At 43.9% G+C, this 24,396-nt stretch overlaps 2 protein-coding genes across 3 annotated transcripts; one reads left to right on the top strand and one right to left on the bottom strand.

Annotated features, from left to right (window-relative positions):
* Window positions 1-144: 144 nt before the first annotated feature.
* On the top strand, window positions 145-7,084 carry LOC142080189 (glutathione S-transferase-like). The gene is made up of 6 exons (XM_075145196.1): window positions 145-231; window positions 1,260-1,311; window positions 1,556-1,688; window positions 2,787-2,928; window positions 5,466-5,597; window positions 6,471-7,084. Exons 1-6 carry the CDS (start codon window positions 145-147, stop codon window positions 6,591-6,593), a joined length of 669 nt encoding a protein of 222 aa, XP_075001297.1. The 3' UTR covers window positions 6,594-7,084.
* Window positions 7,085-9,611: 2,527 nt separating this feature from the next.
* TMEM14A (transmembrane protein 14A) lies at window positions 9,612-23,616 on the bottom strand. Of its 2 annotated transcripts, none has more exons than XM_075145199.1 (5): window positions 23,521-23,616; window positions 22,078-22,163; window positions 20,234-20,335; window positions 11,192-11,279; window positions 9,612-10,200 (listed from the first exon to the last, which is right to left on the bottom strand). In XM_075145199.1, the coding sequence occupies exons 2-5, from the start codon at window positions 22,151-22,153 to the stop codon at window positions 10,161-10,163; spliced, it is 306 nt and encodes a 101-aa protein (XP_075001300.1). In that variant the 5' UTR covers window positions 22,154-22,163; window positions 23,521-23,616; the 3' UTR covers window positions 9,612-10,160. The 2 variants fall into 2 exon arrangements, with proteins under 2 accessions (XP_075001300.1, XP_075001299.1); XM_075145198.1 differs by lacking the exon at window positions 23,521-23,616 and adding an exon at window positions 22,981-23,054.
* Between the last annotated feature and the right edge of the window lie 780 nt (window positions 23,617-24,396).

Genomic DNA, 24,396 nt, shown 5'->3' with positions numbered 1-24,396 from the left:
TCTAGGCCTTGATTGCCCTTCTACTTTCACATTCATCCAACTCTATTTAGTAGTTTGGAGCAGAACATTTTCAATGCTAACTTAAAAAATGCTTCCTGTAGGATCATCATTTTGAATTTATCAGGAAACAAGAACTCTGAAATCATGGCAGGGAAACCCAAGCTGCATTACCCCAAGGGAAGGGGGAGGATGGAGTCGATCCGATGGCTGTTAGCAGCAGCTGGGGTTGAGGTTTGTACCTTTTTTTATAAAGTGATCAGATTAATCTGTGATTAAAGTAGGTATTCTTTGGAAAGGTTTGTCAATTACATCTGTGTTAGAGATATGCACATCACATATTGTGATGCAGAATGCTTAGATTCAGTGATACACTGTCTCATGTTGTATTTAATGTATTCCTTGAGCAATAACTGCACAGTAAAAGGATTTTAACATACAAAGAGAATTGTTAAGCGTCATTTTTGAAACATACTTTCAGCTGAGATCTTAAATTGTTGCTACAGACCAAAACTGTGTATCTCTTTTTCTGAATGCTCATTACTTCCCTGTGTCTCATGATTGTTCCCCACTGAAAAACCATGCGTACTACATGAAAAACTTTAGAATATTATCTCCAAACAAAGTGGTTTTCATTCTTTGGGTCAGGACCTGAGTAGGATAAATCAGCAGAGCTGCCCTGAAGGCAGTAGGGGAGCTATCTAGATTCACATCAGGTGAAAACCATCCTAAGGCATCTTAATTTCTACATTCAGTTTTTTGTTTGAATACGGTGCTTTGAAACTATTTTCTCAGAAACTATTTATACTCCCTTGGAAATAACAGCCTTTTGTAATGGTGCCTACTCAAATGTGCTTCTCATTTAAAAAAAAAAAAAATACCAGCAGGGGGAAAGAGGGCGGTAAATGCTGTGTAACAGAGGCATAACTTATTAAAAATTTCTCAATATTTCATGTGGCATCAGCTGCTTTTAAGTGAATGATTTGGTGTCTGTTAATTGTTCGTGCAGGCAAGCAGACTTGTCTTTATAATGAGGAAGCTTTTTTTGACGTGTAAAGCATTGTACATTACTGTGGGGGTGCAGACACTATAGTCCTGGGTTATTTGCTGGAGCGGAGATGAAGAATAGGAGTAGGAGGTCAACACAATCATGAGAAGTATGGGGAATAGTGTGGAGAGGTGGAGCCTAAGTTCCAGACTTTCTTCCACTTCTCCATTGCCTTTGGAGTGACACAGTGTTGTTTTCTATCATTGCTTTTCAGTTTGAGGAAGAATTCATAGAAACAAAGGAAGACCTAGAAAAATTACTCAATGGTGAGTCTGTAAACTGTACTCTAAACATAAATTCACACCAATATAACAAAAGGACAACAGGTGATATTTTTGTAAGACTTCCAATATGACGTGACCTGTAAAAAGAAGATTTGAGAGACCTGCTTGCTTGCGGACGTTTTCATCCCTCAGAATTGGAAATGTCTTGGTGTGTTACCAGGTCTCTTTCTCCGATTCAGTGTAGTACTGCAGCAGTCTGAGTAGTTTGCATCTTTTTCTTCCCAAGATGGCTCCCTGCTATTTCAGCAAGTGCCCATGGTGGAGATCGATGGGATGAAGCTGGTGCAGACTCGGGCCATCCTCGGCTACGTAGCAGCAAAGTACAACCTCTATGGAAAAGACCTGAAGGAGAGAGCCTGGTATGGTAACAGTGCGTACTATCCTTACTAATACTCTTCTATGATTTCTAATATTTATAAGAAGAATATTGCTGTGAAATATCTGCATGTAAAGGTGCATATACATCTGCCAGTGCTTCATCTCCTCAGACCCAGGGATAGGGTGAATGGACTTTGTGATTAATAAATGATTGTTAATTGTCAACATAGTGAGAATGTTATGGCCACCTTCAGGCTCATTTGATTTCACAGAGACCAGAAGTGCATTAAGTTCCTGGGCAACTGCAGGACCTGAATACAATAATAAAGGCTAAATATGCCTTTTTTTTCCTCTTTAAATGGGAAAACAGTAGGAAAAACTACATCTGCCTGCAAAAAATGAAGTGTGTTTAAGTGTTCTAATTTCCTTTCTTCAAAATGTAAAGAATCTTTCACAGCTGATTTAAAAAAAGACATTTTCAGTGACTTAATGCTACTGAAAGTTAAACCAATATTTTCCTAATATTAGTTTACTATGTAAGCTGTGGATACTTTCCATTGTCATAATTAAAGGGCTAATGCAAAAGCAAAAATCCTTATTTACTTTTTCTTTAAAAAAAAAAGGTGACACAAAAGTTCAATTAAGTCCTTAACCTAACTGACTACCACTTACTGTAAAGGGTTTATTCTGTGATAATGGATGAGCAACTCCAGAAATTGTGGGGATTATTATGGACTGGCATGTCTGAACTGGCAATTGGTAGCCGGGATTCTTTCATGATTAGACCTCAAAACTTTTTTTTTTTTCTAGCATGGTTGGCATATGTGGTCTTTTCTCCCACAGCATAGATGAGTAGGTTATCAATGGAAAACAGTGTGAACTCCACTTTAAATACATTAGTTGCAGACTCTTACTTATCCTTGCTTGTTGCAGTCACTGTGAGCCTGTTTATAAAGATCTGTGCTTTGAAAAAAAACTGACGTGGAAACAAAGTGGAAGAACAAGAAAACAAACTAGTGTCTTATGTTACATTCACTAACAAGCATTTTACTCAGTGATCACTTCAGCATTGTATTTCAGGAAAATAACCCAAACGGAATGTTCAAATGATAAATGTGAAATAAAAATATTTGTTTCAGGATTGATATATACGTGGAGGGAACAACAGAGCTGATGGGAATGATGATGTTTCTTGCTTTTCAAGAAGCTGACACAAAAGAAAAGAATATTGCCTTAATGATTGAACGAGCTACAACCAGGTACTTTCCTGCTTATGAAAAGGTGAGTGATAAATCACCAATACTCCACAAAGACAGTAAAGTGAGGTACAGGTTCCACCCCACTCCACTCCCCTGTCCCCACACACCTACTTTCTAGAAGGCAAGTGACAGTACAACTCTGGAACTGTATGATGGAGCCAGTATTCAGTAACGTGAAAAGAGGGCCACAAAATAATATTGGGCTGGTTTCAGTACTGAATCTCTTTGCTGTTTTCTTTAATACTCTTCAAAGAGCAGATCCTACTTTTTAAACCTAGCTTAGTTGCTGATAGCTCCTAGCATTTTGCATAAATGCGCCATTTAAATACCTGTGCCAGCCTTCAGAACTTATTGCCTGAAAGTGTAATATAATCTTGCTGTTCAAAGTTAAATATAATTGTGCTTTATAATTAAGGACCTAATTCTGTGATCTTTCTCAAACCCATTGCTTAAATATATTATACTTACAGACTGTTACTGTCTTTTTCTGAATCTCTATTTGGGCATCCTTAGGTGTGCACAAAGAGGCTCTGCAAACAGGATGTATCTAGCTTAAAATCATAAAGCAATTATTTACCGGCTAGCATGCACTAAAGAGTTAGCCTCTGATGAGCTACGAGGTAAGGCATTGGTATGCTTGCCACCCCCATAGAGCACACGAAGAGTCTTTCTTGGCTAGGCAAGGGTTGGTCAGGAGGGGACGGGTTGTTCTTTGCTTCTCCCTGGAACATAGCCTGGATGTTACCGAGTTGCCATTTTCTACCACCTTGCTGTTTGTTCTGTTATTTTGTTTTGTTTTTCCCTTTAGGATATTATAATTTTTTTTGGTGTTAACATTTTCCTGTTTGAATTGAGCCAGCTGTGATCCTCACCTCACTAGCCTACTTCTGTTTGTAACTTTACCTTTTGTACCTTGTATGGTTGTACTATACATACTTTCTCACAACACTTTTTCAGAGCGTAGCAGTCTCCTCGGAAGTCTGTGCCAAGTTGTTTCAGAGCTGTGCTGGGTTTCTAGCTTGAATCCTTGGTTCACAGGCAGCTGAAGTCCATTCAAAAAACACAGGACTTGATGCAATTTCATGTGCCTTTTTATCAGAGCCTTAAATTGCACAAGCGAAACCCACAGAGGCTGCCCTGTGAAAAAAAATTGCACATAAATGACATAAGCCAGCACTCCTGTAATCAGAGTTCATATAGATCCACTGCCATACCAATGGAAGGCTGTGCTGAGAAAGATTGATTGCACACATTAATCTTTCAAAGATTTGAAGTCTGATAACACAAGTATTTAAGTTACGAAAAAATAAAAAAGCAAATTTAGACACCAATATTCTTCAAATCTGTGCCTAGGTGGCATAAACTACTCTTACGATATGTTTTAGTGTGGATGCTCACTGGAGGAAAGTCTTTAAAATAATCCTTGGTCACTTATGGTAAAGACATAGCTAAACTTCTCCATGATTTTTAGCCTAGTTAATTTTGTTAGAATGATTAATAATTTTCCTTCTGTACCAGCTGTTTAAGTTGTCCATTGATTCAGCTTAGCAGGGTTTGCAGTCCATGCAAGTCCAGCAGGTGTTATGCAACCCTGACAGAAAATATCCCTAGCTACGAGTGTTCACTTTAAACACTCGGCAGCCAGCTAGAGCGGCAATAGGTATACAAAGCACTGCAGGCAATCTGGTTCCAATGCTCTGTTTGGGAGTTTCCATATGGTTTTGATAGACAAGCTGTGGTGGACCTTGTTAGAGCAGTATAGGAAATAACTACATGAAGGTATCAGCCTTGCCTCTGTCAGAGGTTACTGCCTCTTTTATACTAAAATTAGTAGATGGGACTGCCATCCCATCTGCCAAGGGGATGCAGGAATCGGCTTCCAAAGTCACAGACTGATGTCCTAGTTTTAGTGCACATTTGTTCGTTGTTTAAGTGTAGCATTAGAGTACTTTAGGCACAGACATGTTTCTTTCTCCTGCTTCTGCTACAAGGGTGATAGTCTTCAGGAAAAAGGTAGGCTGGAGAGCTGGTAACTGCTCTGAAGCTGTGCTGCAATATTCACCACACCTTGTCTATTACAGCTATTAGTAGCATTGGTGGGCTGTGATTCTTGCATCAGCAGTTTGCCATGAAAGATCCTTCCATACAGGATGAAGGGTGGAAAGGCTGTGTTCCTTCATTCCTGACCTGTTTCAAACTATAATCAGCAATTTCAAATTTTGCTGAAACGTCTGGGAATTCACTTGACTTACAATACAGGCAAACTGTCCTGACTACCTCTTACAGTTTCTTTGGTCCCGTTTCTTTTCGATGATTTGAGTCTTTCTTAGCTACAGCTACCTGGTGCGGTAGGTTGAAGCAAGTAATAGGTCCACGCACACTGAAACATGAGTTCTGATTTAATTTTTTGTTTTGAGAATACCTATCACTTTCTAACTGTATAGATTCTTGCATGAATTTGCTCTGCTGTGTATTTTTGTAGAAATCTGTCTGTAATGAAATGTCTAGGTAAAATTGTTACATCCTATATGACTTTCTTCTTTTGTTTGCATTTTGTAGGCCTTAAAAGACCATGGGCATGATTATCTTGTTGGCAACAAATTAAGCTGGGCAGATATCCATCTGCTGGAAGCCATTTTAATGGTAGAAGAATATAAGCCTGATATACTCTCTACATTCCCTCTGCTACACGTTAGTAATCATCTGATCTCAATGTTGGAATTTAACATACAAATGTCACTGCCCGGCTTTAAAAGCTAACTGATGTTTAAATCTTTTGAACCATTGTACTATGTTACTGACATCTCTCTGGTCTACTTCTGTTGACTACAACAACCTGAACACAGGCGCACTGCCTTGTTCCCAGAGCTGCTGGGGGCTCACCCTTCTCCCTACTTTTCCCAGCTGTTCTCAGCTGGCAGGAATTCACTTACTAATGCTACCAGTTTGGTCCTGTAACTGCTACTTCCATGTCTTCAAACACAGCAATGAGCATCAGGAGGGGAAGTCTGCAGCCTGTTGTGTCTGCAGTTCCTGTCCTCTTTTTGATAGCAAAATTAAATTTTAAAGAAATCATATACAAGAGCTGTAAGTTTCTTATGTCTTGTCTTCCATGGTGCTTTGCACTGAGGTATTCCTGTGCTTGCTTCTTTTTTGCCCAAATATATCTGCAGGATTTGGATTCAGGCTGTGGTTTTTGCTTTTTCTTTTTTCTTTCTTTTTTCTTCCACCTTTACCAGGTGAATCTTAACTCTTTAATATTAGTTTCTCCCATCCCCATCTGGGAAACTAAGGTAAACTTTATAGCACCAGCATTGCAGATCAGAATATTCACAGCTGGATTTTCTAAAAAGACTAATATGTTGTAGGTGTGGGTTTGCTGTTTTGGGTTTTGTTTTTTAAATGGAAAATGCTGAGTGCTGAGCTGGCTATAAGGAGCTACTACCTTTCTCTGTTTCATAAGTATGTCTGAGAAGTAAAAATCCAAGTCACCTGATCTTTAAGCTATAAAGGATGGAATTATAATTTCCTGACACTCATTGGCTTTACTGCTGCTTTTTACAGGCTTTTAAAGGAAGAACAAGCAACATTCCAACAATCAAAAAATTCTTGCAGCCTGGCAGCCAGAGAAAGCCACCATCAGATGAGAAGTTTGTTGCCACTGTGACGAAAATATTCAATACCTAATCATGTGGCTGCTGAAGATAACACAACAGTAGTATATTACCAGAGCTGTGCCTTCTAAGTGTAAACTGCATAGATGTATTCTGTAGCTTGCATCATAGAGCCAGTCACATGATAATCGTTGAAACAGAACACACTTTTAAATTAGAGTAAAAGGTTAATTTGGACCTCTTGAGTCCAGAAAGTATTTCATGGAGCAATTATATGAAATAAAAGAAGCTGATACTTTGCATTTTTTTGTTAATTACAGTACATCCCTGGTAGGGTAGAATGTTTCAGCTGTAGCTTCCAGAGCACTGTAGAAAGCAAGCCCTCTTCCCCTTCCTCTCCCCATTTTAATAAATCGGAGGAGGAAAAGCCACTCCATAAAAATGGGGAAGACATTTAAATTCAGGCCTCGATCTTTCGGTTTTGCTCTCTAGGTGGTCTCCTAGATCAAAGTTCAGTCCCCCTGCTGTATTTCACTGCTGTCTGTACTTTCAGAGCTGCAGTTCAAAAAATAAATAAATAAAAATTAAAAAAAAAAAAAATTATGATCCTCATAAGTTTATGGGCAAAAGTGAGAAACTTGTTTAATCCCCACATGAATCTCTTAAAAGAGATTTTATTCACTGAAAGATCAAAGTACATGTGTTTAAGTAGCTTGATGTGGTTTTTGTCCATTGAAACCACCTATTCCCTTGCTCTTCTTTTTGCTGCTTGGCTGGATGGTCACAGTGAGGAAAATGCCGCTTGACTGGGTTTTTTTGTAAGGTTTTTACCTTCTTCAGTCACTTCCCAAGTTGTAAAGAGAACTTCCAGGGATGGTGACTCCACCACTTCCCTGGGCAGCCTGTTCCAAGGCCTGACCACTCTTTCAGTAAACAAATTTCTCCTAATGTCCAATCTAAACCTCCCTTGGCGCAACTTGAGGCCATTTCCTCTCGCCCTATCGCTGGTTACTTGGGAGAAGAGACCAACACCCACCTCGCTACAACCTCCTTCCAGGTAGTTGTAGAGCGCGATGAGGTCTCCCCTCAGCCTCCTCTTCTCCAGGCTAAACAACCTCAGTTCCCTCAGCCGCTCCTCACAAGACTTGTGCTCCAGGCTCTTCAACAGCTTCCTTGCCTTTCTCTGGACACGCTCCAGCACCTCCATGTCCTTCTTGGAGTGAGGGGCCCAAAACTGAACACAGTATTCGAGGTGCGGCCTCACCAGTGCCGAGTACAGGGGCACGATCACCTCCCTGCTCCTGCTGGCCACACTATTTCTGATACAGGCCAGGATGCTGTTGGCCTTCTTGGCCACCTGGGCACACTGCCGGCTCATGTTCAGCTGGCTGTCAACCAGCACCCCCAGGTCCTTTTCCTCTGGGCAACTTTCCAGCCACTCTTCCCCAAGCCTGTAGCGTTGCATGGGGTTGTTGTGGCCCAAGTGCAGGACCCGGCACTTGGCCTTGTTGAATCTCATACAGTTGGCCTCAGCCCATCGATCCAGCCTGTCCAGGTCCCTCTGCAGAGCCTTCCTACCCTCGAGCAGATCAACACTCCCGCCCAACTGGGTGTCATCTGCAAACTTACTGAGGGAGCACTCGATCCCCTCATCCAGATCGTTGATAAAGATATTGAACAGGACCGGCCCCAGTACTGAGCCCTGGGGAACACCGCTCGTGACCGGCCGCCAACTGGATTTAACTCCCTTCACCACAAATCTCTGGGCTCGGCCGTCCAGCCAGTTTTTTACCCAGCGAAGAGTGCACCTGTCTAGGCTGTGAGCCGCCAGCTTCTCTAGGAGAATGCTGTGGGAGACAGTGTCAAAAGCTTTACTGAAGTCCAGGTAGACCACATCCACAGCCTTTCCCTCATCCAAGAGGCGGGTCACCTGGTCATAGAAGGAGATCAGGTTGGTCAAGCAGGACCTGCCTTCCATGAACCCGTGCTGGCTGGGCCTGACCCCCTGGTGGTCCCGGACATGGCTCATGAGCGCCCTCAAGACGAACCGCTCCATAATCTTCCCCGGCACCGAGGTCAGTCTGACCAGCCTGTGGTTCCCCGGATCCTCCTTCCGGCCCTTCTTGTAGATGGGCGTCACATTGGCAAGCCTCCAGTCGTCCGGGACCTCCCCAGTTAATCAGGACTGCTGGTAAATGATGGAGAGCGGCTTGGCAAGCTCCTCCGCCAGCTCCCTCAGTACCCTTGGGTGGATCCCATCTGGCCCCATATACTTGTGAGTGTCCAGGTGGCGTAGCAGGTCATTAACTGCTTCCTCTTGGATTATGGGGTGTTTATCCTGCTCGCCGTCCTTGTCTTCCAGCTCAGGGGGCTGAGTACCCTGAGGATAACTGCTCTGACTACTAAAGACTGAGGCAAAGAAGGCGTTGAGTACCTCAGCCTTTTCCTTGTCCTTGGTGGCAACGTTCCCTCCCACATCCAATAGAGGATGGAGATTCTCCTTGGCTCTCCTTTTGTCATCAATATACTTGTAAAAGCATTTTTTATTGTCTCTCACGACAGTGGCCAGGTTGAGTTCTAGCTGGGCTTTTGCCTTTCTAATTTCCTCTCTGCACGACCTAACGAGATCCCTGTGCTCTTCTTGAGTTGCCTGCCCCTTCTTCCAAAGGTGGTAAACTCTCCTTTTTTTCCTGAGTCCCAGCCAGAGCTCCCCATTCAGCCAGGCCAGTTGTCTCCCTCGCCCGTTCTTCTTACGGCACATGCGGACAGCCCGCTCCTGCACCTTTAAGACTTCCTTCTTGAAGAACGTCCAGCCTTCCTGGACCCCTTTGCCCTTCAGGACTGTCTCCCAAGGGACCCTCTCAACCGGTGTCCTGAGCAGGCCAAAGTCCGCCCTCCGGAAGTCCACGGTAGTGGTTTTGCTGGCCCCCCTCCTTACTTCACTAAGTATTGAGTATTCTACAATTTACAGCATTTACAGTTTACAGCATTTACAGGTACATGTTTTAAACGGTACTGAGTACAAAGCAGATCACCAGAGTGTTCCATTGACAGAATGGGTCACTGGTCTGCATAAAAAACTGAGAAGCTCTGAACATTTTACATTTTATTTGATCACTGATAATAGTTTTTACATTTAGAACCAGTTCAACAAGAACATGTGTTTGAAAGGAAGGTGGGTTTTCTAGTGCAACACAGTACAGGCCCAAGCCTTTATTGATTAATAATTGACAATCTGATTAGAATTGATTACTTAATCTGAGAAGCTACAAAATTATGGTTCAATACAATATATCTTTTTAGCATAAACATGTATTTATATATATTCTTCTCTCAGAGATACTCAATTTCTTGGGCGCTCAGCACCCCTGAAAGAGATCAAACTTAGAGAAAGATCCCTTAACAGACTGCTTAAACGGAAGTAGATCAAAATATATCATCAACAAAACTCTTAGTTTAAAAAAAAGCTTGCAAAATATCAGCAAATGTCAATAATCAAATAACAGGTACAGATCTGTTACAGAAAAGATAAACGCAATGTAAGACTTGTGTTCAAACTTGTCTTTCAAGTATGGAGAGCTTGCCTGTTTGTTCGGTGGGAGTGGCAGATATACTTTGGTTCTTAAGTTGCGAAATTCTCCTACAGCAGCATAAAAACAAGCCTCAAAATCATCAAAAGGCTGCAAAAAAACCAGAACAAAAAACATGCATGAACAAAAACAGTGAAAGTCATCATTAAATAATAGAACATTCATAAATACCTGACACTAGAGCCTCTAGTAAGCAATCTTTTAAAATGTCTAAATCTACAGCCTCAGAGTCTGTTGAAACACACCATCCACCTAGGCTTGAAAAGCCATCCACAATGGAAAATAACATTTTCCAGTTTAAGTCCTGATTCTTAAATTTTGCATCTTGACAATGTGCATCTGATTTTTTCCTCCCTGTATGTATTTGGAGTAAAACAATTCATGGTGTTATATTAAATCTGGTAACAACAAAGAGTTATTATTGCTCCAGAAGATGGAGATTCTGACTTACAGTTGAAAAATGTTTTGAGTTACAGTCACTGGGAAAAAAAAGTTTTGACTGACTCCAAAATTTAATTCCAAAATAATAAGTACAGAAAATTATGTTTGCCAGAATGCCAAAATAAACAGCAGCAATGAAACAGTCAGAATGGTTAGAAACACCATAATTTGCAGTCATACTGACCAAAGTTCTTAGGTCAGATCAAAAATGTCCTAGTTTTCAACGGACATGCACTGCACTTCCAGTAGTTTTGAATGCAGCACTTCTAAACCAAAGTGTTGGTCTTTTAAGACAACTGTGTTGTATGAAATTAGATGATTAATTTTATGCATATGTGTTTGAAAACACTGAGGCTTACCTCAGGTTCTTCCAAGAGCCTTATCAATATGCATTAATATTTAATTGTAAATCTCTCCTTTCTGTGCTGAGAAAGTCAGTCCATATCAGATATATCCACCTAGTGAGGTCAAAAAGCTGTTCACTGGAAACAGGATTGTGACCTCCAACCTAACTTCACTTAAACCATACAGTTGCTGGATGATAGTAACTTCCACTGATACTGGCTTGAATCAGATGTCAAATGGCAACTATTTGAAAATCAGTGAAATCTTTACATTAAGATCCTCAATATATGTTTACCTCAGGCATGCTACTAGTCCGGCTGGCATTAATTTCTTGGACCTCTTGAACCTCATTCCCATTATAATGGTCAAAAGAAAAGCTGAGACTGTAAAAGACAATTCAATATATTTATGTTCTCACTTCTCCCAGTGGACCATTCAGGAACATGGAGAGTTATCAAAGGTCATTGCTATGTTTTGCTATGAACTGTAATTTAATAAAACATTAGATCAGAGATAGGGTCTATAAAAACATTCTTGCTTTTCCAAAATACACTGCTATGATTTCTTTCAGCTACAAATAAGGTTTCCACATGCAGCAGAATGCTAAATCCTATTCCACAGATAGTAAGTAAGTTTGTCAGACAGTGAATTCTACTCCCCTGTATCTCCATTCATGGGAATAACAAATAAAGTAGGAAGAATCTTCATCATAACGGTAACATGTACGCTGAATTACAGGAATAGCGTCTCATAAATCCTACCACCCTAGATCAGTGCAGTTGTTTTCTAACTATTCAAGGAGCTAGAGCATCCAACTTTAACTGTTTTCTTTTTAGAATGCTAGCTCTTTATTTGCCGAGCCTTAAAAACTAGATTGAAAGGTTTGCCACTTGTTTTCGCTATGGAATATGGCTATCAACATCTCCTTCATCGTGACCACAAGTTCCCTTGTTTCCTTTTGCTATGAGGGAACCACCCTTGTTTATGACAAGAGCTGGGCGGCCCAAGAGGGCAACAAATGCAGTGCAAGCAGCAGAGAACAAACATCAGACAAACATTCCTTCTTCCTGGAGAAGTTTTACCTAAAAATGGAGGTAGCAATGAACTGATCAAGCATGGGGATTTCGTATCCAACTAGTGCTGCAGAGCACTACATAAATGAGAAGACTGATGAAAATACATAAAACTGCAAAGATAGCTAGCATCGTTAAAGAGGTGTCACCTGAAATGCTTCCTAGAAGTGGGCAGAGAGGCAGGACTTCTCACGGGCAGCTGGGCTTTATCACTCTTGCAGCCAAAGCAATGGCAGTTACACCAATCTCTTCCCTTTTTTTATGGAGCAGCTAAACCATCTGGCTAATTCTCTTCAAACTCCACTGCCTACTCCTGTGGACAGTCCTGTGCTCACAGGCCACAAGAATTAGTTTTAAACTCACTCCAGCATTATAAAACAAGCTTCGACAGTTACAAGCATCTTACAAAACTCTACAAGTTATGTATGTGCACTCATTAAAGATACCCTGCAAAAAACCTATTATGCTCCATTATCCATTGCTCTTATTTTCTGGTCTCATAGCCTTGATCCTCTCAGGAATGTCTGAAGAGTGAACTATTCCACAGTATGTGTCTTGCCAGAGCCCTGAGTATATTTACAATTAATTACAAGCTACAAAGCACGTTCACTCTGTAATGTTCTTTTTTCCGGTTACTAGTATCTGGCTTTTCACATGTTTTTAAGACATTTGACTTTTAGACCTGATTTTCAGAAGTGCTAGATATTCACTGTTTCACCTTAAATCAGTCAAAGAAATTCAATAAATCAAGCCAAATTCAATTCAGTAAATCAGATTCAGAACAGAAATTCAATAAATCAGCTTGCACTCTGAATAGCACTAACTGTTGCATACTGAAGTCTGAATTTTTACACCTACTCCAAACACATAACATTGCATTAAAGTATTCAAGAAAGCACAGAGTTAATTTCGGGGGGGTGGGACAATGCCCGAAAGAATAATTTATAAAACAACTAAAATGGGGGTATCAGTATGCTACATACTCTTTGTATGTAGGACAAGTTACAAGAACCCTACTGTCAAGGTCTTGTACTAAAACATTACCTACATTATGGTAGGAGACTCTTGCGTAGGTGATAAATACTATAATTATGGGTTTGGAGGGGGATTTTTTTTTTTTTTTTTAATTTCCTAACCTTTTAAAGGTTTGGGTACTTGCTTCATTTTACATTGCAATTTACTCTTTTGGTTTCCAAGTTCAGAGCAGTCACTTTCTTCCATGCACTTAATTTCCTTCTTTCATTTGTGCTTTAGTTGCTTTTGGCACTTCGGGAGGTTAGGCATAAGTGAAAACATTCTGATTTTCTACAAAAGCAATACACATTTTTTACAGAAAGCCCTTATTATTCTGAAAGTAGCAGATACAGTAGCCACCAAAGGTTTTTAAGGTGTGGACGCACAGGTGTTTCCAAGTGTGTCTAATTCTCCCTTCCTCTGAAGTCTTCCTACTGAGTTCTTCATTCATTTGAGATATCTACATATATAGAAGCCAGAAGACACCCTCTTCCAGACTGAGATACATCAGCCTGGAAGAGCTTAAAACCAGCCTGAATGGTTGGCCCTGGCAGAGTACTTTGTATTAAAACTTCCTAACTCACTTCAGGCAAAAATTACCAGAGTTAGTTCAGACCACTTTCTTTGTTTCATTCAGCACAGGTGGATCTTGAACAGGCCACCCATTCATAGCCAAGGTTAAATATATGTTTAGGTTTTAAGCAATTAGACCATTACTTTGTAAACATTCTAAACTAAGACTGCTTTAAAAAGTCTTTGTTCCTTTTACTCTACATAATACGAACTTTCTAAGGCAGGTGTAGTGAACTCTCTCATCTATATTGCTGTAATTTCTATTAAATTAGTAATATCCATTTCTCCAGTTGAGAGAAAGTCCTCACATAGCCTACAGCTACATGAAATGCACAACACTGACAATATTTTAGTGTAACTGATGTTCACAAGCAGATTAGTGGAAATTTTGTTTTAGTCCCTACAAAACCAGGGAATTGGGAAACAGGCAACATTTAGTGAGTTTTAATTAGTCTTCTCTTCCACAAATTCTGTATCCAAATTAGTGATTTAATTGACCCATAAAAGTACAATACCGTACACCATTTAAAAGCACCTCACACTGAATGATTACAAATTACAAATCATATACTTAAGGCTATGCCTTCATTCCAAAAAAGGGTGAGTTTTTTTAACAGTGGGATAACTTAATCTGAGCAAGGCCATGGTCACAAAGCTGGAATACCCAATTTTAGGCCATCTAGAGGCAGATCAGGTATGCCATTACCATCTTTAGTAAAGAACTCAGCTTGTGGGAACATACTTTGCTAACAATGCTATTCAACAATTTTTGAAATGGATATTTTTACGACTGTGGCTGGTGTAAAGCACAAAGCCAGCATGAACAGTATACCATAAATTCTAACTAAGTTCAGAAAAAGTGATTTTGTACTCACACAATCTGGATTAAATGTATTTTAAATGCATTTCTGTGAAACCACAGCCTAAGCCACCTTTGCTAAAACTATGAGTGAGACAAGCTCCCATAAGCTCTTACTGCAAATCAGTTGTGTGAGGTTAACGTCCCCCTTAGAGAGTGTAGTTTCTTGCCTCCATGAGGGTTTTATGGCAAACTAGATAACACAACAATTATTGCATAGTTTGTATCCTGTCTTTCTTAGCAGCAAAGGAAAAACACTAAGTCAAACTATTTGTTTCATTGGGAGCTGAGGGTATGTTACTTTATGCAAGACTGGATCCCACACCTACTTTACTTCTCAAATTACACTCTAATCTGTAGCGCTAATGATTTTAGTCCAGTACTCTCCCATGTTTCTCAGTTGGATTTTGCAATATTTGCAATGTTAGGTAACCATCTAATAAAAGGAGGTGCTGCCAGGTGGTAACACACACCAAGTGCACTCAGGTCCTTGAGCAAAAGCTCATATGAGAAATATGCTGGGGAAGACAGTCTGGGTTACTCCTGCCTCTGGCAAGGGAAAACCCATCCGTGGGGTTGCTTTTGCTCAGGGACCTGGGTGCACTTGGTGGGTAAGCGAAAGGATGGGGAAGTCCGGTGTGTACCTCAAGAGGATTTAATTTTGGGTGAAAATAGCCAATGAACTGGATTGTATGATATTAGTTACTATATAATACTGTATGTCATCACTTCTATGGTTACCATATGCCATATTAACAGTATTATAGTAAGACTTTATCCCCCTCTACAGTACGTAAGGGTCTGCAGGGCCAGCTCGACTGTCAGATCCCCTGGTGTTGGCTAACCAGGTGGCTTTTGCTAAATGTGTGTCCCAATGCTTGAATGTCCCACCACCCATTACCCTCAGTGTTGTCTTTAACAGCCCGTTGCATCGTTCAATTTTTCCGGAGGCTGGTGCATGGTAGGGGATGTGATAGACCCACTCAATGCCATGCTCTTTGGCCCAGGTGTCTATGAGGGTGTTTCGGAAGTGAGTCCCATTATCTGACTCAATTCTTTCTGGGGTGCCATGTCGCCATAGGACTTGCTTTTCAAGGCCCAGGATGGTGTTCCGGGCAGTGGCATGGGGCACAGGGTATGTTTCCAGCCATCCTGTGGTTACTTCCACCATGGTGAGCACACAGTGCTTGCCGTGTCGGGTTTGTGGGAGCGTGATATAATCAATCTGCCAAGCCTCCCCATATTTGTATTTCAACTATCATCCTCCATACCAAAGAGGCTTTACTCACTTGGCTTGTTTGATTGCAGTGCATGTTTCACATTCATGGATAACCTGTGCAATAGTGTCCATGGTCAAGTCCACCCCTCGATCACAAGCCCATCTGTATGTTGCATCTCTACCTTGATGGCCTGAGGTGTCATGGGCCCACCGAGCTATAAATAATTCACCCTTATGTTGCCAGTCCAGATCTATCTAAGCTACTTCGATCTTAGCAGCCTGATCCACCTGCTGGTTGTTTTGGTGTTCTTCAGTGGCCTGACCCTTGGGTACGTGAGCATCTACGTGACGTACTTTTACAATCAGGCAGGTTTGCAATATCGTGCCACAACGCGGCAGCCCAGATGGGTTTACCTCTGCGCTGCCACTTGTTCTGCTTCCACTGCTGCAGCCAGCCCCACAGGGCATTTGCCACCATCCATGAGTCAGTATAGAGATAGAGTACTGGCCTTTTTTTTCGTTCAGCAATGTCCAAGGCCAGCTGGATGGCTTTCACCTCTGCAAACTGGCTCGATTTACCTTCTCCTTCAGCAGTTTCTGCAACTTGGCGTATAGGACTCCATACCGCAGCTTTCCATCTCCGATGCTTTCCCACAAGGCGACAGGACCCATCAGTGAACAGGGCATATTGCTTCTCGTTTTCTGGTAGTTTGTTATACGGTGGGGTCTCTTCAGCACGTGTTACGTCCTCCTCTGGGGATATTCCAAAATCTTTGCCTTCTGGCCAGTTCGTGATCACCTCCAAGATTCCCGAGCGACTGGGGTTTCCTATTCGGGCCTGTTGTGTGATCAGTGCGACCCACTTACTCCACGTAGCATCGGTTGCATGATGTGTGGAGGGGACCCTCCCTTTGAACATCCAGCCCAGCACCGGCAGTCGGGGTGGATGCTCCTCCAGGAGGAGCTGTGCTTCAGTACCAACCACTTCCGAAGCAGCTCGAACCCCTTCATATGCTGCCAATATCTCCTTCTCAGTTGGAGTGTAGCGGGCCTCGGATCTTCTGTATCCCCGACTCCAGAACCCTAAGGGTCGACCTCGAGTCTCCCCTGGTGCTTTCTGCCAGAGGCTCCAGGTAGGGCCATTCTCCCCGGCTGAGGTGTAGAGCACATTCTTCACATCTTGTCCTGCCCGGACTGGCCCAAGGGCTACTGCCTGAACTATCTCCTGTTTAATTTGTTCAAAGGCTTGTCGTTGCTCAGGGCCCCATTTGAAGTCGTTCTTCTTCCTGGTCACTTGATAGAGGGGGCTTACGATCTGACTGTAATCTGGAATATGCATTCTCCAAAAACCCACTACACCTAAGAAAGCTTGTGTTTCCTTTTTGCTAGTTGGTGGGGACATGGCTGTTATTTTATTGATCACATCTGTTGGGATCTGACGACGTCCATCTTGCCATTTTATTCCTAAAAACTGGATCTCCTGTGCAGGTCCCTTGACCTTACTTTGTCTTATGGCAAAGCCAGCCTTCAGAAGGATTTGGACTATTCTCTCCCCTTTCTCAAAAACTTCTTCTGCTGTGCTGCCCCATATGATGATGTCATCAATGTATTGCAGGTGTTCTGGAGCCTCACTCTGTTGCAGTGCAGTGTGGATCAGTCCATGGCAAATGGTAGGGCTGTGTTTCCAGCCCTGGGGCAGGCCGTTCCAGGTGTACTGGACGCCCCTCCAAGTGAAAGCAAACTGTGGCCTGCACTCCGCTGCCAAAGGGATTGAGAAGAACGCATTAGCGATATCAGTTGTGGCGTACCACTTGGCTGCTTTTGACTCCAGTTCATATTGGAGTTCTAGCATGTCCGGCACGGCAGCACTCAGTGGCGGCGTGACTTCGTTCAGGCCACGATAGTCTACTGTTAGTCTCCACTCTCCATTGGACTTTCGCACTGGCCGTATGGGACTGTTAAAGGGTGAGCGAGTCTTGCTGATCACTCCTTGGCTCTCCAGTCGACGAATCAGCTCATGGATGGGGATCAGGGAGTCTCAGTTGGTGCGGTATTGCTGCCGGTGCACTGTTGTGGTAGCGATTGGTACCTGCTGTTCTTTGACCTTCAACAACCCCACAACAGAAGGATCCTCCGAGAGACCGGGCAAGGTGGACAGCTGTTTAATTTCCTCCATCTTCAGGGCAGCTATACCAAAAGCCCACCGGTACCCTTTTGGGTCCTTGAAATACCCTCTCCTGAGGTAGTCTATGCCAAGGATGCACGGAGCCTCTGGGCCAGTCACAATGGGGTGCTTCTGCCACTCATTCCCAGTCAGGCTCACTTCGGCCTCCAATACAGTTAACTCTTGGGATCCCCCTGTCACTCCAGAAATACAGATGGGTTCTGCCCCTTTATAGCTTGATGGCATCAGGGTACACTGTGCACCGGTGTCTACGAGTGCCTTATACTCCTGTGGCTCTGATGTGCCAGGCCATCGAATCCACACAGACGAGTAAACCCGGTTGTCCCTTTCCTCCACCTGGCTGGTCATCATATTCGCTATCCACTTCTTGTAAGTATGAGTCAGAAGTCCCTTTATTAAGGTCAGAAGTGTAATCGGCCCTTCTACTCTGTCTGGGAAACTGCTCACTGGAGACTGGAGCAGCAGTTTTCCTGGAAGAACCCCCTTTTGTGGTTGTTTTTCCTTGCAACTCATGTACCCGTGCCTGTAGGACTGAGGTAGATTTTCCATCCCACTTCCTCATGTCCTCTCCGTGGCCACGCAGGTAAAACCACAGGGTGCCCCGGCGTGTGTATCCACAATATCTCCTCTCTTGAGCAGAGAGACGCTTGCTCCTAATGGCTGAGACGCTGGCCCGTGCAGGTGGGGAGTAGGACATATTCTCTTTGAGTTGCTGGACCTCCCGAGACAGTTTCTCCACAGCAGAGACTTTCTTCATATTGCTGGAGTTGGCCAGCCAATTCATCCACCCTTTGTTCCTCTCTGTCTTTCCAGGTCATCATTGCCAATGAGTTTGCATGTGATGCTGGTGCGCTCCGTACAAACTTCCGCCACATGGGTTGGGTGCATTTGACTTCATCTGGGTCTTTGGATAATTGCTCGTTGTTCAGGTCATCATAAATCACTTCCAGCACGGCTAGTGGGTGTTGGTCTCTTCTGCCAAGTAACTAGTGATAGGATGAGAGGAAATGGCCTCAAGTTGCGCCAAGGGAGGTTTAGATTGGACATTAGGAAAAATTTGTTTACTGAAAGAGTGGTCAGGCCTTGGAACAGGCTGCCCAGGGAAGTGGTTGAGTCACCATCCCTGGAAGTATTTAAAAGATGTGTAGATGAGGTGCTTAGGGACATGGTTTAGTGGGCATGGTGTGTTGGGTTGATGGTTGGACTCGATGATCTTAGAGGTCTTTTCCAACCTTAATGATTCTATGATTCTATGGTTCTAACTATCCAGCCTTGGGGCAGATCTCTGGATGACATTCTTAAATTGCTTACTAATCTTGGATAAAACCAAAACAATATTCCAAGGAGCACCAATAGATCTATCTTAACTACCCAGGGATGTTCAAGGTACTGGCAAGTTATTTTAACAAAGGAGACGACATCATAGAGGAAGGTAGCGAGGGTGCCATTCTCTATTTCCTCCATAAAAAATCTCTCAGAGGAAAAGGTATTATTGCTAATGGTCTCCATGAGGTGGTACCCGAAATACAGTAACGGCTTCATTACAAATCCCAAATACCAAATAACCCCCAATGCCAGCATTTTAGTAACAAATCTCTGAGGCAAAACATCATCAATCACTGCAGAGCACAGCAGACTACAAAACCCAACTCCAGTCTTTAACAGGTACAGTAAAAACAAGAGCATGGTGCAGGACAAATTAATATGTTAACAGATATAAATTCTTTAATATGCTCTAATTAATCTGTTGTTATCTCAACCCTTCCAGCCCCACCTTTTTGGGCACCAAAAAGGACTGTTGTGGTTTAACCCCAGCCAGCAAATAAACCCCACGCAGCTGCTTGCTCAGCCCCCCTCCGGTGGGATGGGGGAGAGAATCGGGAGGGCACAAGTAGGAAAGCTCCCGAGTTGAGATAAAAACAGTTTAATAATTGAAAATAAAACGAAGTAGAACAGTAACAAGAACAATGAGAACAACAACAATAACAGAATATACAAAGCAGGCGATACACAATGCAACTGCTCACTGACCGCCGACTGCGTGTCACGAATGGGGGAGGGGGGGACGAGGCCCCCCCCCCGGTTTTATACTGAGCATGATGTCACGTGGTATAGAATACCCCATTGGCCAGCTGGGTCCACCACCCCCGCTGTGCCCCCCCACCCCCCGGGTGCAAGCACCACCCAGCAACAGCCAAAGCATCAATAGGCCATCAATGCTCCTTTCACACTAAACCCAAAACACAGCACACACCCCCCAAGGTACTGGGAAGAAAGTTAACTCTGTCCCAGCCGGAACCAGGACACAAAGCAATACTCAAAATTTAATAGAAGAGAGAATTTTACATGCAGTTTAGGAAACTGCTTTTTTGGGGTATTTTTTGTTCATTTGTTTACTGTAGTAAAACACTCACACAATGATATCTTCACATTTCTTGGATCATGTGTTACACAGTAAGCTCCATAACCAGCCACAGAACCAAAGGTGAGACCAGCAGCTAAAGAGATTTTACTACCTGCAAGAAACCAATCAAGTGTTATTTCTCAATACGTCTTTAAGCTCAATCTTTACACAGTAGTTCTCTCTCTACACAGTATTATCCAAATATTTTAAAAATAGAACCGATTTTGCCACAGTGCAGCTAGTTCACCCAGTGTGAATAGAGAGGTAATATTTCTGTAACTGGGTCATTCTCTTGCATGGCATTAGGGGCAAAGTTGACTAAATTAGAGGGAGATGATCAGGATCTAGTAATACTTGCAATTCGGGAAAAATAATCTTCAAAGCACAAACCTAAATTTGGCTATTTTCTCTACCGTACATACCTTTAGAAGCATTTTTGTAATTTCTCTGGACTGTCTGTTGATTTTAACTATATCTTACAGCACTTGGGAGTCTCCAAAACTGGTAGAAATGTGTCAATATATATAAATGGTAAATTGGACAACACATGTAGTCATAAGCCTTTCAGTCTGACATCAGTCTTGGACAAAAAAATGGTATCACCAACATCACACTTAATTAATAAATAATTAAAAAACAATTAGATGGCAATGAGGATGAAAATATGGCTTTTAAAGTAACTTGACATCTTCTTTCAGTGCTATTACAAAACTGGTTCATAAAGCCCAGAGTTTCAGTAATACACTTAGGCTTCTGAATAGGCATTTGACTCTGTACCATGAGATAAAAGCATAGAATCAGCACAGCAGGCATTATCTGGATTAAGCTGATCCCAAAATGTTTATAAATAAAGAATCCAGACCCCCAGATGTCATTTAGCTCCCAGTCCTGTTATATTGAATATTTTTAATCAAGAATTTGCAAGAAAACAGAAATCATTACCAAAAAAAAAAAAAATCTAGATTTGCCACAAAGACTGACCAACTATTAAAGAGTGAAGAGAACAAGCGAGTGGGATAGTCAGTGAGTGCAGCTGGGTGCAAACGAAAAAACACAGCAAGTGTTTTCAGAAAGTCAGATATAAAGCCGTGTCTCTAAGAGCAAAGCAAGTGCACTCTACGCAGGGAAACAGTGACCCTAAATCACAAGAATCGGGATGGATAATGGCCATGGCGAAGACGACTGATGCGCTGCTGGGACGTGCACTTTGTGGGAGAGCTAACGGGGATCAGCCTGGGGATCCCGCCTGCCCGTCCTCAGTACCACTGCGACCTCTGCCGGGATGCTGTGCTCGGCTCGGGCTGGGCGCTGCTGGCTGGAAAGGACCGCAAAAATGACTGAAATATGGAAAACGCGCTTTATAGCACACGATAACCTAAAACCTGATTATCTTGGAGTTAATATCTAAGAGGTAATTAACCACCAGATCAGAATACGCAACTGAAGGGTTTTCTTTCCAGTTTGCATCTGGAAATCTCAAAATCAAGCCAGGATGCCTCCGTAGAAAATAAACTTTAATCAAAGATCATCTACTGTGCTCAACACAGGAATGATTAACGGAAATGAGAAGGCCCAAAATATACTGAAGGTCAAAGATAACATGACAGCCCCTTTTTGCCCTGAAAACAAACTCTGTTAGATTAACAGAAAAAAGTGACCACTTAAATGCTTAAGTTGACCCAAGTAAACCTCATGAGACTCAGCTCATTTATAGCAGTGCAGGATGGATTTAAGATGCAGTCGTGTTCATTATAGCAAAGTTTTCATGTCTTGCATCAATTTTTTTTTTTACAAAGCGTAGTGGAGAGGAAACTCAAACGCTTCATTTCCAAACCCTGCTGTCTCAGTGTTTACCTTTACGAGTGTATCCTACAACACCTCCAACAGCCAGCAATGCAGCATATGCAAAACCAATCCAGTCAATAGCCATGGTCCCAACTCTGAGGAAAAAAACACATTGCAACTAAAGACAAACAAGTTCCTTCCTCCTGGTAAAAAAAAAAATCATTAAAGTGTTCTAAATAACACTACACTGTCCTAAGTTGTGTTTTGACTACTGTGTCAAAACATTCAGAAGGTGAAGGTGTGTCTGTTGTATCATTGTTTCACTAACTGCTGCCCTTCCTTACACCTCAGTATCTAGGTATACCATATTTCCATTAGGGGAAATTGGTATGTTGAGGATGTAGTGGCATGCATTTTTCCCAGTCAAAAATACACATATGCAAGCAAAAAGCCTGACACCACCTAAAGCATCAGTTTTGTTGCATTTGTGCCACGTGGCTGATCTGGGCATACGCTATTGATACATGCAGGTCTTCGGAGTGCACAGCTTAGTGCCCTTTCAACCAGGCTGTACTTGGTGTACTTCAAGCGGCATGTCACAGACCCTGCAACGCCAAGCAAAACCAGGAATTTTCAGTCTACCCAAGTTTCCAGACAGAAACCTAGGCCGTCTTCGGGAAGCTATACGTACAGAAGCTTTATCCTATCTCTGTCCATGCCCCTTTTGTTTCACGTTTAGATTTTGATGCATTGTCCGAAGTTAGGCTTCTGTTCTCCAAAAAGCACTTAAGTTACTGTTGTAATACTGATCCCTACTTCCCCAGCTCTGCTTTGTAAAGGCACAAGTGGCAGCAGTTTGCAGCCTGACAGCCCCAGCAGCACTATGGCCTCTCTCCCACCAGCTGGTGGGATACACCTTTCCCCTCCTTCTCCCAAATTAAGTGTACACTTAATTAAGTGCATCCTTTTTACCTGTGTGGGTGTGTCCTTGATCACAGTGTTAAAGGGGTGGCAGGCAAAAGTGCACACTCATCATTTGATGTCAAGCCTTTGATATTTAAGTGAGCAACTCACAGCGAGCCCCCCCCAGCTGTAACCCCCTCAGGAAGACAGGTGGTTTTAGGGGGACATGGCACCCCCGAAAACGAGGTCTGCAGAGGCAAGGGCCAGGCTCAAAGCCCGGCCTTTGATCCACCCGGCCTTCGTGGCCTAGGCAGGCGGGCCGAGGCCGAGCGCAGCCGGCCGCTCTCCCTCGGGTGGGGACTTCCACCTCCTGCCGCGGCCCGCCGGGCCCGCTCCCCCCCGCAGCCCGCCTCTCGCCACGCTTCCCCCGCCTCCGCTCCGCGCAGCCCCGCGCTCGCTTCCTCCGCCCTCCGCGGCGGAGCCCCCGCCAGAACGCAGGTCGCTGCGGAGGAAAGCTCCACCGCCCCCCCCGCGGCCCGCTCGCCCTCAGCCGCCCCCGCCGCGGCTCAGCCCCGCTGGACACGGCGCCCCTCCGCCGCCCCACCGTACCTCCTCCCGCCGCGCCGCGCCCGCCCCACCGCCCTCCGACCTCCTCCGGCCCCTCCTCCCGCGCCCGGCGGGCGCCGTGAGGCGTCGCAGGGCCGGCGCCGCCTCACCGCCCCCTCCCCGGCTTCGGCCCCTGGGCGGGCCTGCGCCCGGGCGAGGGGGAAAGAGGGCGCCTGCCGGTATCATGGCGGCGCTGCGCTAGGGCCCGGCCGCACTGCCGTTTGCGGAGCTCCTTGCGCGGGGGAAGCGGCGTTTTGTGGCACTTGGCTCAGACGGGAGGCGGGGAGGCATGCCCGTGCTGGCGCAGGGCAGCGGGCCTTTGCCCTGTGTTTGTCGGGGCCCCTCAGCGGCAGGGCCAGCTCCGGCGTCGGCGGCTCCCGCCTCTTGAGACTCTCGTCCTGCCCTCAGGCGGCTCGTCTGCCCGGGCTCCACGGACAGCGGGAAGATCCGTGGCTTATTTTAGCCTTTTAAGCCTAAAAAACCCTGTCCTGCCATGTTGGGGACAGAACTCATGAACGAGAAGGAGTCATATCTGTGGAGCCGCTTGTCCTCAAAGGGCACGCATCGCATGGAGACCTGGGCAGGGGCTGGGGCGAGGGTCTCCTGCCAGCACCGCCCCAGGGACACCCTGCAACCCAGCGACAGGCGCTCATTGCTGCGCCAGGGGCCCTTCTGCCTGCTGCCCCTCACGCAGGGCGGTTCCTCTCTCCTTATCCTTCTCCTCGCCTGTATCTTTGAAACTTGGAGGGTTGCCTGCATGTCAGGTGAGCAGACACACGTTTATCAGGGGAAATCAACGAGTGCAAACCCCAAGACTTGGATACTACACACGTAGCTAATTTATGAAATGGCTTGACGTGGTTATTTTAACACCTTGAC

The sequence above is a fragment of the Calonectris borealis genome, chromosome 3, assembly GCF_964195595.1.
Source record: "Calonectris borealis chromosome 3, bCalBor7.hap1.2, whole genome shotgun sequence".
NCBI lineage: Eukaryota > Metazoa > Chordata > Aves > Procellariiformes > Procellariidae > Calonectris > Calonectris borealis.
Note: the sequence above shows the minus strand (reverse complement) of the source record. Positions and strands in the feature narration are given on the sequence as shown.

Excerpts from the sequence above, each read along its gene's own strand:
- LOC142080189 (XM_075145196.1), top strand. The coding sequence starts at position 145 with ATGGCAGGGAAACCCAAGCTGCATTACCCCAAGGGAAGGGGGAGGATG. Across the intron at positions 1,689-2,786 it reads GACCTGAAGGAGAGAGCCTG|GATTGATATATACGTGGAGG; the intron begins GTATGGTAACAG and ends TATTTGTTTCAG. Across the intron at positions 2,929-5,465 it reads ACTTTCCTGCTTATGAAAAG|GCCTTAAAAGACCATGGGCA; the intron begins GTGAGTGATAAA and ends TGCATTTTGTAG.
- TMEM14A (XM_075145199.1), bottom strand. The coding sequence starts at position 22,153 with ATGGCTATTGACTGGATTGGTTTTGCATATGCTGCATTGCTGGCTGTT. Across the intron at positions 20,336-22,077 it reads TGTAGGATACACTCGTAAAG|GTAGTAAAATCTCTTTAGCT; the intron begins GTAAACACTGAG and ends GGTTTCTTGCAG. Across the intron at positions 11,280-20,233 it reads AAATGTGAAGATATCATTGT|TCTCAGCTTTTCTTTTGACC; the intron begins GTGAGTGTTTTA and ends TGTCTTTTACAG.